This window comes from Notamacropus eugenii, chromosome 2 (assembly GCF_028372415.1).
Source record: "Notamacropus eugenii isolate mMacEug1 chromosome 2, mMacEug1.pri_v2, whole genome shotgun sequence".
Taxonomy (NCBI): Eukaryota; Metazoa; Chordata; class Mammalia; order Diprotodontia; family Macropodidae; genus Notamacropus; species Notamacropus eugenii.
The window spans coordinates 443,472,008-443,487,728 of NC_092873.1; the positions used below are offsets into that span (position 1 = coordinate 443,472,008).

Sequence of the window (15,721 nt, forward strand, 5' to 3'; positions counted from 1 at the left end):
TTTGTACTTCAGAACACTCCAGTTGATCCTCAGTTTTGTAATTTTTCTCAAATGCAAACTTTATTGATAAAGAAGTTGGAAATGGTTAAGTTTTCAGTATACTGTACAGTTTTTTTTTACCTTATTGAAATAAATATTAAAAACCCAGTACTTTGCTGCAGATTAATAGATAGTCCTGCAAGGATGTTTAAAGATATGTATATATACATATATATGTATCTATCTATATATAGAGAGAGAGATGTTTTTCTGTCTCCGTACTATGTCTCTAAGACATGAATTAATTTTTAAGTATTTTATTAGGAAGTATACAAATTTTCCTTTTTCATATTGGCAGATTGTTGGTAATTATTTGTATTTTGCTGCATTTGCCTAGGGGACTTTTAAAATTATTTTTGATGGTTATTTTTGTAGTTTTCTGCTAATGAGGCTATTTTCTTCATTTTAATGAAAACGTTTTAATTTGTTGCTAAGCATCTTAAAATATACAAGATAGAAACACTATAGTATTTAATTCAGTTGTTTGCATTATGACTTCTTTTTTAAGAGTAAGATTTGTAGAAACTTAGTAAGCTTTATCAAGGGGTGAACCATGTAAATGCCTTTTTTTAAACCAGTGGAAGATCTTTTTTAAACATTTGACTGTGAAGCATGTAGAGTTGTTATACCTCTCAGTAATTCATTCTGCTGCCAACTTCATTCCCCTTTCTCTGCCTGCATTTTAATTGAAACAACATTTATATTTTTGAGCCAGGATCTGTCAGAAGTCCCTGTGGCTAGTCTGTGGTACAAGTAGCAGCAGACGTGGCTTACCCATATGGTGCGGTGCTTCTTGTAAAATCCATATGGCCTTGTTGAAGGGAATCCCAGCGGGGATGTGAAGGGTGTTAATACCCTTCAGGCCAGGCCTTTCCCTCCTGGGGCTTCCATGGCATTGTCTTTGCAATCTGCCAAAGCACAAACATAATTCCTTTTTAATAATCAATTATTTTAGGCTAGGAATTTGTGCTGTAGTTCTTGGGAAGGGGGGAATCTGTGTGTGTGTGTGTGTGTGTGTGTGTGTGTGTATGTATGTATATGTAAGTAAATAAACTTTTTTATACAGAAAATATCATAGAAGAAAATGTTAATTGTAAAATTTGAAAAAGATTGATTAAAATGTTTTTATTTACATTTTTTAGGAAGTACTACAGAGTGTGCCAAAGTTCTGTTTCCCTTTTGACATTGAAAGGTACAGTATAACTAATTGAAGTATTTTTGAATAATTGAAGCTATTTACTACTTATATTTTCAGTAAAAAACAGTTTTTTCTACTATGTAATATTGAGTCAACAAAACTTTTAAATGAAATAATCAGCATAGTGGATTAAGACACTTACTAAACTATTAAATATTCCATCTCCTTCTCTTTCTTCTCTACAAACCAGTGTGGAAGTGTTAGTTGTCAGTTTCTCCCATTTTCCCAAATCCTTTGTTCTTCAGGAATATGTTGTAAATGCTAGCAGAAACATTTTAATATGCACTTGATTAAAACCTTAGAATTATATCTTTTGATATAGATCTATAGATCCTAGTTTCTTTCTCACTTGTACTTAATTGAAAACACCATCTGTGTAATATCTAACTTGAAGATAGTTGTCTACTAAGAATAGCTTTATGGAAATAGTGCATTGTACTAGGGGAAAACAATCTAACAGGTTTGAATATTTCTTGTTTGTTGTTCACTGAAGAAATAAATTGTAACTGAAGTATTGAATAACTGTCATATTGGAATTTCTTTTGAATGTCCTATAATTCCTGATATAAAAATCAGATCATGTATTATATTCTTTGTGATTTGTATATATTGTTAGCAAGTTATTCTGAAATCAGCATTCTATTTTAGTGAAGTGAAGGTAGATTGTTAAGACACTTGGATTTTTAAGATTTGCTGTATTATTGATAAATCCTTCTATTATTAACTTTAAGAGACCCAGTGGATTTCTTAAGAAGTTTGAAGCAAAAGTTGTCCTGCTGACCACATAGGTATTCCTTAAGAAATGTCATGAAAAAATGTAAAGATAAAAGCTGTGAAATGAAGCTATGGAAATTGGATATATAACTTTTAATGAAATTGTTTATATAACTTTTAAAATGCAGACAGTAGCATTCCTTAAATTGTGTAGTATTTGTAGTCATTAAACTTATAGTGTACAGGTTCACACAGTTTGGGAGCACCATTGCACTAGTAGTGATATCACTCCTTTTTAGAATCTATTTAAGCACTTCAGAACCAAAGTTCAAGTATCATAGCATTCAGTTTTGGAATATGGAATCAGGTAAGGTTCTATGACTGCCCTCCAGTGGCAAGAATGCAGTTAATAGTGTTTTAGATTGAGTGAGAGTGTGTGTATATGTGTGTGTGTGTGTGTATGTGTGCACACGTGCGTGCGTATGTGCGTATGTGTGCATTTACATGTGTGTTTTACAGATAAATCTATATGATATATACATTTATTATGTGACACAAAAATACAATTTCAGTTCAATTCATTTATATTGTACCTTTGATATAACAAGCATAGCTACTTATTATGCATACAATTATGTAATTTATCTCATGCGTTAGCTTAAATTGTTCATAATTAACCTAATTTTCTGTACCAAATGCATTTAATTTATTTTTAGACACCTGTATTTCAGTAACAGAGAAGTAACTCCATAAACGGTTTTTAAAAATATGCTAATTGCAGTTTCCAGTTGTTGGTTTTAATAAATTAGATTTTTGCAGGACTTTTTTACGTGTGTGTCAAAAGAAGCAATTATGCTTTTTTTAAAACTGGAGGCTTTTCTTTCAACAAATCCTGAGGTATTAATGAAGAATAAAGTAATATTCCTTTGAACTCTTCATGTATTATGTCATTTTTAGATGTAAGGGAACACTGTTCAGCTAGGAATTGAATACTGGTTACTGATTAATTACTGGTCAATTAAGGACTTGGATGAATTAAATGACTATTGGTACAATTTTCATAAAGAAGGTTGAAATGGCATTAAAAATAACAAAAAGGAAAGGGGATATTTGTATTTGTATATGGAGAGGATGTGCTGGAAAAGTGTTTTTGAGAAAGTTGAAGGATGAATTCATAAATTCGCAAAGCATCTGATAGCAGGAGAGGAAGGAGCAGAATCTTGCACTTATAAATGAGTTGGACCCAGAATTAAATAGGAGTATCAAAGTAGTCTAGCTTGCTTTTGGAAAATTAGAAACCTTATTAATGGCTCCAGAATTTTCAGTTAAACCAACGCCCATCTTATTAATACCTATACTAGTGGTGTTATATGGCTACAGTTCACAGAATATCCTATTCCAACTCATGCCTTTATATATTGATACTCCATCAAACACTTCTTACTTCCCGTTTCCTCAAATTATTCGTTGACAGTGATATACTCCTTCACCCTACCTCAGCTACCTACAAAGATGGGTCAGGCCTCTGACTTATAATCGCCTAAGTGTTCCAATTTCATGTTATGATCTCTGAAGTGTATTTATCTGATGATAATTTTTTATCATTCCATTTTTCTTTCTGTTTAATGACTCCTAAACCTATTTATCATCCATGCCTCCTCATCCCTCAGTTCTTTCCTACACCATTACCTCTACGTAGACTACACTCTCCTTTCTTCATCTTGATCCCCTAGTGAATCTGTTCAGCATTACAGTATCATCTTCTCTTGAATCCTTTGCCCCTTTATCCAGTAGTTAATCCTCCTCTGCCATGCCCTAGCCATAGATTGCTGCCATTATTGGCTGCCTTCGCTCCTCTTCACATGCACCTGATTGAAGCTAGAGAAAATTATTAAACTATCCTGATTGCAGGAGTGTGCTAGCAAATGTTTAACAACTAACTCTCCTGGGGGGAAATGTACACATATACTTTTAAATTTAATCAGTATTGCTATTTTTTCCATCACTTTGTTAAGTCTGGACAGTCAACAGAACAGTAAATCAGTGCCTGACTTGCTAATTTCAGAGTTACAAAATGTTCACATTGAAAATTTAACGTTCAGCTGTTATGAGCCATGTTGAGTTGGCTTAAGAGCACCTCTGCCTTCTGGGTCTACTACCCATGTAAGCAGGTAATCTCACTGGGCCCTCATTGTAGCAATGTAATGTTTTTTGCATGTCCCTAATCCATTATTTCACTTACCACAATGGCTTTTTCAGAACTTCCCGTCTCTTCTCAAACCTCACATGGCTCCTATTCCGCCAATCTTTTCACTGAGAAACTCGAAACTACATACAAAAAAATTGAGAAACTTGGTATTTATTACACTGAAAAAATTCAATGACATCTACTTTTCTCCTCCTCTTCATCTCACATTACTTAGATATATTCTCCTCCTGTCCCACATGAGTAGGTACACCTTTATGTTTTCAAGCTAAACCCCTCTACAAGCTAAAGTTTTCTCATTCTGTCCTGTCTACTTCAGTAGACTGACCACTCTTATTTCTATTCTTTCACTAATCGGTAAGGTTTTTCTTCGTAGTGACTGCTTCTTTGCTGCCTGCAAACACAAATCCATGTCTCCTCATCCTCAAAAACCACTCACTTGATTAGTTCTTCTTTTCCAGCAATCATCTAATATTTCTACTGTTTTTTTGTAAGTAAACTTCTCAAGGGGATCATTTATAATCAGCTTCCACTTCCCTTGTTTTAAAATTCTGCATTTTGATTTCCAGTCTCATCTTTCATTTAAACTTGTTCTCTCTAAAGTTCTAGTGGCCTGTTAATTACCAGATCTAACAACTTTTGTTCAATACTCATTCTGCTTGACCTCTCTGTGTCCTTTGACACTGTCAGTCATGCTCTTCTTGTTACTCTACTCTCGGTTTTTGCGGCATTGCTCTTCCTTGATTCTCCTTCTCTCTATCTGATCACTTTTTCTCGGTCTTTTTTTCTGGATCTTCATCCAGATCATGACCAACAAATTTGAGTGCCCCACAGGCTCTCTCCTGGGTCCTTTTTTTCTTTTACTATACTCTCTTGCTTGGTGGTTTCATGAATTCCTATGGATTTAATCATCAGCTTTATGTGGATGATTCTCATATTTGTCCAACCTTAATCTATCTTCTGAGTTCCAGTCTTACGTCTCTAAATGCCTGTTGAACTTCTCAAATTGGATGCTCCATAGACCTCTTATATTTAACATGTCTAAAACAGAACTCATTATTTTTCCAACTCCTCCTTCCCAAAAGAAAAAGAAAATACCTCCCCTCTTCCTAACTTCTCTATTACTATTGAGTGTACCACCATCTTCCCAGTTACTCAGTCAGGTTCTCAACCTAAATGTCTTTGATTTCTCATTCCCTCCCAACCTCTGCCAATCTGTTGTCAAGTCCTCTTAATTTTACATTTGCAATATCTTTTGTATATACCCACTTCTCTCTTTTGATACTGCCACATCCATATGCCCTCATGATCTGATGTCAATTTCTGTACAATAATCATTTATTTGGTCTCCCTGTGTTTCTCTTCACTCTAATTTTATTGTGCCACGTTTTTTGGTGATCATTGCATGATTCTGCTGTAGTTCCAGTGATTATTCCATCCATTGCAATATGTTATTTGTAGAGAATTCTGGGAAGATGAGGGAATAGGTCAGAAAATTCCAAGCTGTCCAGATTTCCCCCACAAACAAGACAAAATAGTGCCTTATAGTGAGCTTAGAGCAGTGAAAAAAACAAAACAAGAATTGGGGCTGAACAGTGGCCGTCCTGGGACAACTGGACAAGATCTGAAGAAAAATCACAGGACCAAGGTTTGGTCCTTGTGAAGTGTAAAACACCTGTAGGTTAGTACCGCTGAAACAGCAAGCACAAGCCCTGGAACTGGATGGGTTGGAAGTTAGCCTGGGCTCCAGCCACAGGAATTTTCACCTTCCAGACAGTGTGAGGAGTTGGGGAAGATTGGGGGAATCTCTGCTGATAAGGGATACCATGTCAATCCATGTTGCCAGGATGCGTCTCTGGGCAAAAAGAAGCCAACACATACCTGGTGAGTGCAGAAGCAGGAGGGGAGGGATGTTGTTACCTGTGGACACTTAACAGGAGGGTAGAGTTCTTGGTTTCAGTTCCAGGCCAGAGGGGAGAACTGAAGGAGGGTCTGAGGTCAGAGGCACCATCCCTCATACCACGGAACTCAGGGTGATTACAGTAATAAGCTGCTATAAAAAAAAAAATGAGCAAGCAAAGGAGAAAGAAACCAACTATAGAAAGTTACTGGGAGAATAGGGAATACTGGGGTTCATCTTCAGAGGAGGATACTGAAGCAGAAAAGCTTCTACTCCAAAGAGTAATGTCAATAGTCACCTACACAAAAAGAATAGAACTTTTAAAAGACTTTAAAAATCAAATGAGAGAGATTGAGGAAAATTAAAAAAATAAGAATAATCCAAGAAAAAAGGATTATGAAAAGAAGGTCAGCCATCTAGAAAAGGAGATCCATAATCTTAAGGAAGAATATTACTCTTTGAAAATAGAATTTGAGAGTTGCAGAGTTTGGACCAAGATGGCTGGTCCCATGGACCTGGAGTTGAAGAAAGCTTTCACAGAACTACAAGTCAAAGTTATTGATACTCAGCAGAAGGTAAAACTTCCAGATATACAGGTCAAACAGCAAAATAGAATGAAAAAGCGTGCACATCTTACAGATACAGAAATTAGGACTTTGGTAGATAAGACTCACCTGTATGAAGGTGTAGAGAGAATATTTATTCTTCATTCCAAGGAAGTAATGTACAGCCAGTTGTTAGAGAAATAGAAGATAGCAGAAGAAAAAATTAAGAAATTGGAACAGAGAAAAATCATACCTGGAGTGCAGTGTGAAGGATGCAGAGGACAACATTCAGGAAATGCTTACGGCCAGAAGGGCACAGTTAAAAAGTACCGCTAGGAAACCTATATTTGACCCCCTTCCTGTGCTCCTGTTGGGTGGCACAGAGCAGCAGACTCTGGTGTACTGTAACCTGGAGGACATTTTGGAAACTCTTACTTTTATTTGGACATTGTTAGGCTACTGCCTTCCTCTTGGTGGCCTCCTGCACCTCTGACTGAGCCAACTGTGTATCACTGACCTGGGGCTTGATCATGACTCACTGAGAGTGAGAGGAGAGCCCTGAGCAAAGGAGGTACCCCTCCTACTGACTCCAATGTTACCATTTTTGTTAAATAAAAGGTATCCATTCCCTTCTAACAAAAAAAAAAAAAAAAAGAATTGGGCAAGGAGAAACCAGTGAAGTCATAAGAGACCAAGAAATAATAAAACAAAATATAAAGAATGCAGAAATAGAAGAGCCTATGAAACATCTCATATGAAAAATAACTGATCTGGAGAACAGATCAAGAAGAGAAAACATGAGCATAATTGGACTACCTGAAAGCTATGTTCATAAAAAGAATCTTTGATACAATAGTACAAGAAAAAATTAAATTATCCTGAAGCATTAGAACAAGAGGGAAAAGTAGAGATAGAAAATATCTACTTTTGAAAAAATCTATTTTCGAAAGAGATTCTTTGAGGAAAACCTATCAGAATATCATAGTCAAATTTTGAAAACCTCAGCTCAAGGAAAAAATATTATGAGCAATTTAAGGAAAAAAATTTCAAATGTGGTAGAGCCACAGTTAGAATTGCACAAAACCTTGCAGCAGAGACACTAAAAGACCACAGGTCTTTTAACAGTATGTATCAAAGAGCAAAAGAACTGGGGTTGAATTTGAAAATATCATGTCCAGCAAAGTTATGCATAATCTTGAATAGACAAAGAAATGGACATTCATTGAATTGCTAGACTTTCAGGATTTCATTGCAAAAACCCCCCCAAATCCTCAATTCAATATAATTTTTAATAGAAAATTTGACATAAAAGATTCGAGAATTGTAAGGCACACATTAAAGACTAGAAGGGACTCAATAAGGACAAACTTTACATTTTATATGAGAAAATATAAAATGTCTTCCATAGATATGTATGAATGTATATGTTTATATGAGTATGATTAAAGATATCTAAGTATATGTATGTAAGTGTATGTATTTATGTGTATATTATGGTGGTGATGGTTGTCCTTCGTTCTCAAAGAAGATCAAAATGATAAGGTGAAGTTTCATTGTGTCCGACTGTGGCTGATCAGACCAATATGAGCTTGGAATGCTCTACCACAGGTTGGAAACAGATAGTCCGAGTGCGTATTTGAGGTGGTTACTCCAAATTTGTGCATTATACGTTTCTTTTGTGCTTTCTCAACTCTTCTTACTCATAGAGCACAGCACCCTTTCTGATGTGGGCACACCATGTTGAGCAGTCCTGTGCCAGTGTTTCCCATGTAGCACAGTCAAATCCAAAGTTCTTGAGAGGGACCTTGAGAGTGTCCTTGTATCACTTCTTCAGACCACTATGTGATTGCCTGCTACATGCAAGTTCTCCATAAAATAGTCTTTTTGACAACTGTCATTTTGCATTCAAACAACAGGGCCAACCCATTGGCATTGCACTCTCTGAAGCATAGTTTGAATGTTTGGCAGTTCAGCTCAAGCAAGGACTTCAGTATCTGGTACCTTATCCTGCTGGGTGATTCTCAGAATCTTCCTAAGACAGTTCAAATGGAAGATATTCAGTTTGCTGGCATGGTGCTGGTAGGCTGTCCATGTTTCACAGACATAACAATAATGAGGTCAGCACAATGGCTCTGTAGACCTTCAGTTTGGTAGTCAGTCTAATACCTCTTTTCTCCCATACTTTTCTTCAGAGCCTCCCAAACACTGAGCTAGCTCTGGTAATACGTGCGTCAACTGCATTGTCAATGTGTACATCCCTGGAAAGTACACCACCAAGGAAAGTGAACTTATCCATTGCATTCAAAACTTCTCCATTTGTTGTAAGTGATGGTTCCACATATGGATGGTGTGGTGGTGGCTGAGGAAGCACCTGTGTTTTCCTGGTGTTAATTATTAGGCCAAAATTAGCACAGGCAGCAGAGAATTGATCCAAACTTTGTTGCATCTCAACTTCAGAAGCTGCATTGAGTGCACAATCATCTGCAAACAGAAAATCATGCACCAACACTTCCTCCACTTTGGTTTTGGCTTGTAGCCTTTTCAAATTGAAGAACTTACCATGGTAGTTGACCTTGATGCCGTGTGTATATATATATATATATATACACACACACACATATATATGTATATATATATGTATGTATATATATATATACACACACACACACACATATATATATGTATATATATATGTATGTGTATATGTATATATACATATCTTTATTTTTTATCTATCTGTCCATCCATCCATCCATCCATACTTAATTATAGCCTTTTTGAGTGGGGAGGATGGGGGAAAAAGAAAAAAGTAAAAAGTTCAGAGCAGAGAACAAAAGAAAACTTACAAAAGAAAAGACAGACAGCTCTGAACACAGTACGTTGGTATTTATCATATAGGCTTTCTTGAAATGGAAATATTTAGAATTCTCTCTTATGTTCTGCTATGTACATGGCAGTCATTTTTTTCTTATTTTGTATTGTATTAATGTTTAAGTTTATACTGTATTTCTTTTTCTTATTGTGTATTCAAGTTCTAGTTTTTAAGTTTAAAATAAATTAATTTTTAAAATGTTATTTGTAGAAAAATTTTTAACATTCTTAATAATAGCACTTATTGTCAGTGTGAAATGTCTTGACTCCATTTTCCAAAAGATTTCCTTTTCATTTCTTTTGAAAACTTTGCTTTTTAAGAAATATTTCATTTTGTGGAACATATTTATCAATAGTCCCTAGATCATAGTCAGCCAAACAGTCAAATCTGTTTATTTTCTTTTTCCTAATTATACTATCAACAACAGTAATAATATGTGCATTCACACATATGTAGTAAAATTTCATTAACATTAGTGGATTAATTTTTCCTTGATTATCACTACTCATACTTTATGATAGTAGTTTGAGAAAATGCTTTGAAAACATGGAATTCCTCTTTATTTTCTTTTTACCTGCTTTATAAGCTTTCCTTATTTCTTGAAGTATTTCGTGTGTACATGGTGTGGGTAATGTTGTCATTTATCCTTCATTTTCAGAGAGGACTAGTGACATCATGGATGATGTCTTAACTCCCATGTGAATAGGATTAAAGTGAGGCAGAATTGTACAAAGTTGTCAGCCTCATTCTTTCTTCTTGAGCAATCAAAGTCCAGTGCCAAGAAGAAAGTCAAGATGAATGGTCATGGCCCAGGACGCAGTAGATGATTTTGGTGTCTTTGATGTCTGACCAAGTTGTAAGCAATACATAGTATCTGCTTCATCCACCTTTATGGCTATTGGAACAAATTGTTTCTGCCTGCCCATTCCCATAGGGCAAGTCTTCACATTCTTGGGGTAGCTATTCCTTAATTCACCAACAGATCTGAAGTCTGTTATTACCTTTATCCTGGTTTAGCTTGTCTCCTGAGATGGTTTACCAGAATGTGGGCTCTGTGCATGCTGCAGCTTCTTGGGGCCACAGCCAATAGGTGAGAGTTGAGTGAAAGTGTATACCAAAAGTGAGTGAGCAGCCCAGAAAAGGGCTCAACATACCTTCACATTAAAGTGCCAGTCCTCAGGGAGTGGAGCCAAGATGGTAGACTAGAAGCATGGGCCTGCTAGAGCTCTCCTCACAAACCCCTCAAAAAACCTGTAAAAAAAAAAATGACTCTAAACAAATTCTAGAGCAGCAGAAACCACAAAATGACAGACTGAAGCAAATTTCCAGCCTAAAACAGTCTGGAAAATTGACAGGTAGGTTCTATTACACCAGGCTGGAAGCAGAGTGAAGTTCATTGTGGACAGAGCTGGAGCAGGCCTTAGGGGACTTAATCACTGGTGGCTGTTATGGTTTCCAGCTAGAGGCAGCTTCAGAAGTCAGTGAGAAAGGTCTTTCACCTGGTTGAGAGGGTAACATGGTCAGGCCCCAGCACCAGGGTGGCAGGAGCCACTGCTGATGCAGAGGCTACTTTTAGTACCCTCCACATAATCTTACTTTCTTGGTGAAGAGGTATTCTCTTACATCGTTGATGATTAGGAAAATTAAAACATACAATCAGAAGAAGACAACAAAGCGAAAGATCTTGCATCCAAAGCCTCCAAGAAAAATATGAATTAGTCTCAGGCCATCAAAGAGCTCAAAAAGAATTTTGAAAATCAAGTAAGAGAAGTAGGGGAAAAATTGGGAAGAGAAATAAATGAGAGTGATGCAAGAAAATCATGAAAATTGAGTCAACAGCTTGCTAAAGGAAACCTGTTGGGATTGGAAGCTCAAATCCGTGTGGATGGTCTCGGGTGGGTAAAAGTGGGACTTCTAAATCTTAGAGTCTTACGAGGCCCTCCATGAACAGTGGGGATTCGAGAAGGTCAGACTGAGCTAGGTATTTCCGCCTCTCCCCGGGAGATACGTGATGGGTGGAGTCTCCCTGCCCTCGAGATTGTCCCGGATTGGAGCATACCTAGTTACCTAACAGCACGGTATTGAGATGCAAACTGTGCGGCTGAAGGTTAAGTAGGATTGAGGAAGCCTGAAAGCTCTCTCTTAGCAGTGTGGAGCCAAGAGGACAGTAGGCTCCGCTTCTTTTCTTTCTCTCTCCCCTCCCCCTCTCTCCCCGCTTGTACTTCTACTTCCAATCCCTTAAGCTTAGCCTCCTTAGGAAATCTCCCCCTCTTTCTCCTAAGGAAGACCCCCCTGCACTTGTAACTAGACCCTGAAATAAAGCTCAACCCTTGTTCGACTCTGGAACGACCTTTCTCTCATACGTTTATCCGGTTTGGCCAACCGAAGACCTGGGACAGGTAAGAAAGACTCGGGTAGCCCAATACAGGCCTCTAGGCCTGGTAGAAACCCAAAATATGTTAAAGAAAATAACACCTTTAAAATTAGACTAATCTAAATGGCAAAAGAGATGCAAGAAGACAATGAGGAGAAGAATGCCTTAAAAAGCAGACCGGACCAAATGGGAAAAGAAGTCCAAAAACTCACTGAAGAAACTAATTCCTTCAAAATTAAAATGGAGGAAATGGAAGTTAATGACTAATGAAAAATCAAGAAATTATAAAACAAAACCAAAAGAATATAAAAATAGAAGACAATGTGAAATATCTCATTGGAAAAATAACTCATCTGGAAAATGGAATCAGGAGAGATAATTTAAAAATGATTGGACTACCTGAAAACCATGATCAGAAAAAGATCCTCGACATCATTTTTTAAGAACTTATCAAAGAAAACTGCCCTAATATTGTAGAACCAGACAGGGAAATAAGATATATACAGGCAATTGGGATATGGAAATCTATCTTGCCCTTCAAGAAAATAGAGGAGATGGGGATAAGGGATGGGAAGGTATGATAGAAAGGAGGGCAGATTGGGGAAAGGGGTAATCAGAATGCACAGTGTTTTGAGGTGGGGGGAGGGGAGAGATGGGAAGAAAATTTGAAACTCAAAATCTTGTGAAAATGAATGCTAAAAGCTAAAAATAAATAAATAAAAATTGTTTTGCATGCTACTGGGAAATAAGATATATAGGCAATGGAGCACAGAAGACTTTTATCCTACAAGAAAATAGAAAAGAAAGGGATAAGGAGGGAGGAATGATAGAAGGGAGGGTGGACTTAAGGAAACAGTAATCAGAATATACACTGTCCTGGGGTAAAGGGAGGGGGAAAATGTGGAGGAAATTTGAAATTCAAAAGTTTGTGGAAGTGAATGTTGAAAATTGAAAATAAATTAAATACAAATAAATGAAGTGCTAGTCCTCCCTAAGGTCATGATCAGAAAGAACCTAGATATCATCTTTCAAGAAATTATCCAGGAGGCCCACATAAGTCATTTGCTTTTCTGTATATTACTAGTAGCAAGAGATAGAAAGAGAAATTCCATTTAACTTAACTGTAGACATTATAAAATATTTGGAAGTCTACTACCAAAACAAACCCAAGAACTGTATGAAAACACATTTCACACAAATGAAGTCAGATCTAAATAAATGGAAAAATATCAGTTGCTCATAGGTAGGCTGAGCAAATGTAGTAAAAATGACAGTTCTACCTAAATTAATCTATTTATTCAGTGCCATACCAGTCAAGCTGCCAAAAATTATTTTATAGAGATAGAAAAAAATAACCAAATTCATCTGGAAGAACAAAAGATCAAGAATAGCAAAGGAAATAATGGAAAGAAAAACAAGGGAAGATGGCCTAGCCTTACCAGATATGAAACTGTATTATAAAGCAGCAATCATCAAAACTACTTGTTACTGGCTAAGAAATAGAGTGGTGGATCAGTGGAATATGTTAAATATATAAGACACATAGTAAATGACTATAATAATCTACTGTTTGATAACCCCAAAGATCCCAGGGATAAGAACTCACTATTTGACAAAAACTGCAGGGAAAACTGGAAAACAGTATGGCAGAAACTAGGCACAGACCAGTGTCATATCATATGTCAAAATGGGTACATGATTTAGATACAAAGGCTGATACTATAAGCAAACTGGGAGAGCACGGAATAGTTTGCCTGTCAGATTTATAGAAAACAGTAGAATTTATGATCAAACAAGAGATGGAAAACATTATGAAATGCAAAATGGGTAATTTTGATTATATCAAATTGAAAAAGGTTTTGCACAGACACAGCCAATGCAAGCAAGATTAGGAGGGAAGCAGAAAGTTGGGAAAGAATTTTTATAACCAGTGTCTCTGATAAATGCCTCATTTCTCAAATATATAGAAAACTGAGTCAAATTTATAAGAATACAAATCATTCCCCAACTGATAAATGATCAAAGGATATGAACAGGTAGGTTTCAGAGGAAGAAATTAAAGCTGTCTATAATCATATGAAAAAATGCTTTAAATTTCTGCTGATTAGAGAAATGCAGACCAAAACTCTGAGGTACCACATCACACCTGTCAGATTGGCTAGCATAACAAAACTGGAAAATGATAAATGCTAGAAAAGATGTGAGAAAATTATAACATTAATGCATTGTTGGTGGAGTTTTGAACTGATCCAATCATTCTGGAGAGCAGTTTGGAACTATGCTGAAAGGGCTATAAAAATGTGCATACCCATTGACCAATACCACTTCTAGGGCTATATCCCAGAGAGATCATAAAAATGGAGAAAGGACCCACATGTCCAAAATTTGTATAGCAACTCTTTTTGTGATGGCCAGGAATTGGAAATTGAGGGGGGTGGGGTGCCCATCAATTGGGGAATGACTGAACAAGTTGTGGTGTATGACTGTAATGGAATACTATGTGTTACAAGAAATGATGAACAGGTCAACATCAGAAAAACCTGGAAAAACTTATGTGAACTGATACTGAGTGAAATGAGCAGAAAGAAGAGAATACTGTACACAGTTACAGCCACATTATGTGATGACCAACTTTGATAGCTGTTGTCAGCCATGCAAGGATTAAGACAACACCAAAAGACTTACGATGAAAAATTCTGTCCACATCCAGAGAAAGAATTATGAAGTCTGAATGAAGTTCGAAGCATACAATTTGCTCTCTTTTTGTTTGTTTTTTCTCATGGTTTCTCCCAATCATTCTAATTCTTGTTTACAACATGTCTTAATGTGAAAATATGTTTAATAAGAATGTATATGTAGAGCATTTATAAGATTGCATGCTATCTTGGGGAGGGGGAGGGTAAGAATGTAGAGAAAACTTAAAACTCAAAAGCTTATGGAAGTGAATGTTGAAAACTAAAATTAAATAAATCAATTTAAAGCTTAAAAATTTTTTTTCCAGAAAGACTGCCCTGATATTCTGGAACCTGAGGGTAAAATAGAAATTGAAAGGATTTACCGATCATACTCACTGAACTGAAAGTTAGATAATTTAATTAACATCTATAGATAGTAAAATTTTAGATAAGTGATTTGTATTTAATAAAATCAGGTATATAATAAATGCTGTTGTATTGACAATAAAACATTCAGTATTTTAAACATACCAGATTTTAGAACATAGGCAGTATTGAGGATGAAATATACCCGTAGTTATTAGTTAAAAGAAATTCTCAGTATATATGGAATTCTTATGGCATCTTTTTTCTATATTGCATGACTTAATATTTCATTATCTTACTATTTTTTAGGGTTTCTCAAAACCAGGTTGGACAACACTTTACTTTTGTGCTCACAGATATTGAAAGTAAACAGAGATTTGGATTCTGTCGTTTAACATCGGGTGGCAAAATTTGCTTATGCATCCTTAGGTGAGTACATGTAGTGAAGCAATTATACTACTAGTCATTATATTTTTTCTGATTTACATTACTGTAGATTATGTTCATTTAAATAAATAATATTAATTTTCATTGAGAAATGATAAACATTTATATGAAATAAAATGTTAGTTTATTTTTTTCACCTGTGCAGAAGTTTGAAATCATCGAAAGAGCAATGAAATTTCATAAATGTAATTTAGCCTCTTTCTCTTCCCCTATTCAGTTCTGGAATTATTTATGTATTCTGCATTCAGGTGACTATCATATTCTTGACAATAACTATGATGCATTTACCTCATTCTATGTGGATAATTAAACTGAATTCTTTTGAATTATTATGGATCTCACATAGGAGGCTTTGCATTGTCATCAGGGATTTCTAGAAGATCCC

At 35.9% G+C, this 15,721-nt stretch overlaps 1 protein-coding gene and 1 pseudogene across 3 annotated transcripts in view; both read left to right on the top strand.

Moving 5' to 3' along the window:
- DENND1B (DENN domain containing 1B) overlaps nt 1-15,721 on the top strand; it is a 334,070-nt gene that overhangs the window by 127,946 nt on the left and 190,403 nt on the right. For all 3 annotated transcript variants that reach the window (XM_072648309.1, XM_072648308.1, XM_072648307.1), the window contains exons 4-5: nt 1,182-1,231; nt 15,199-15,318. In XM_072648309.1, coding sequence (XP_072504410.1) covers nt 1,182-1,231; nt 15,199-15,318 — 170 coding nt within the window. The remainder of the gene's footprint in view (nt 1-1,181; nt 1,232-15,198; nt 15,319-15,721) is intronic.
- Nucleotides 1,238-8,787, top strand: LOC140529551 (prefoldin subunit 1 pseudogene; annotated as a pseudogene).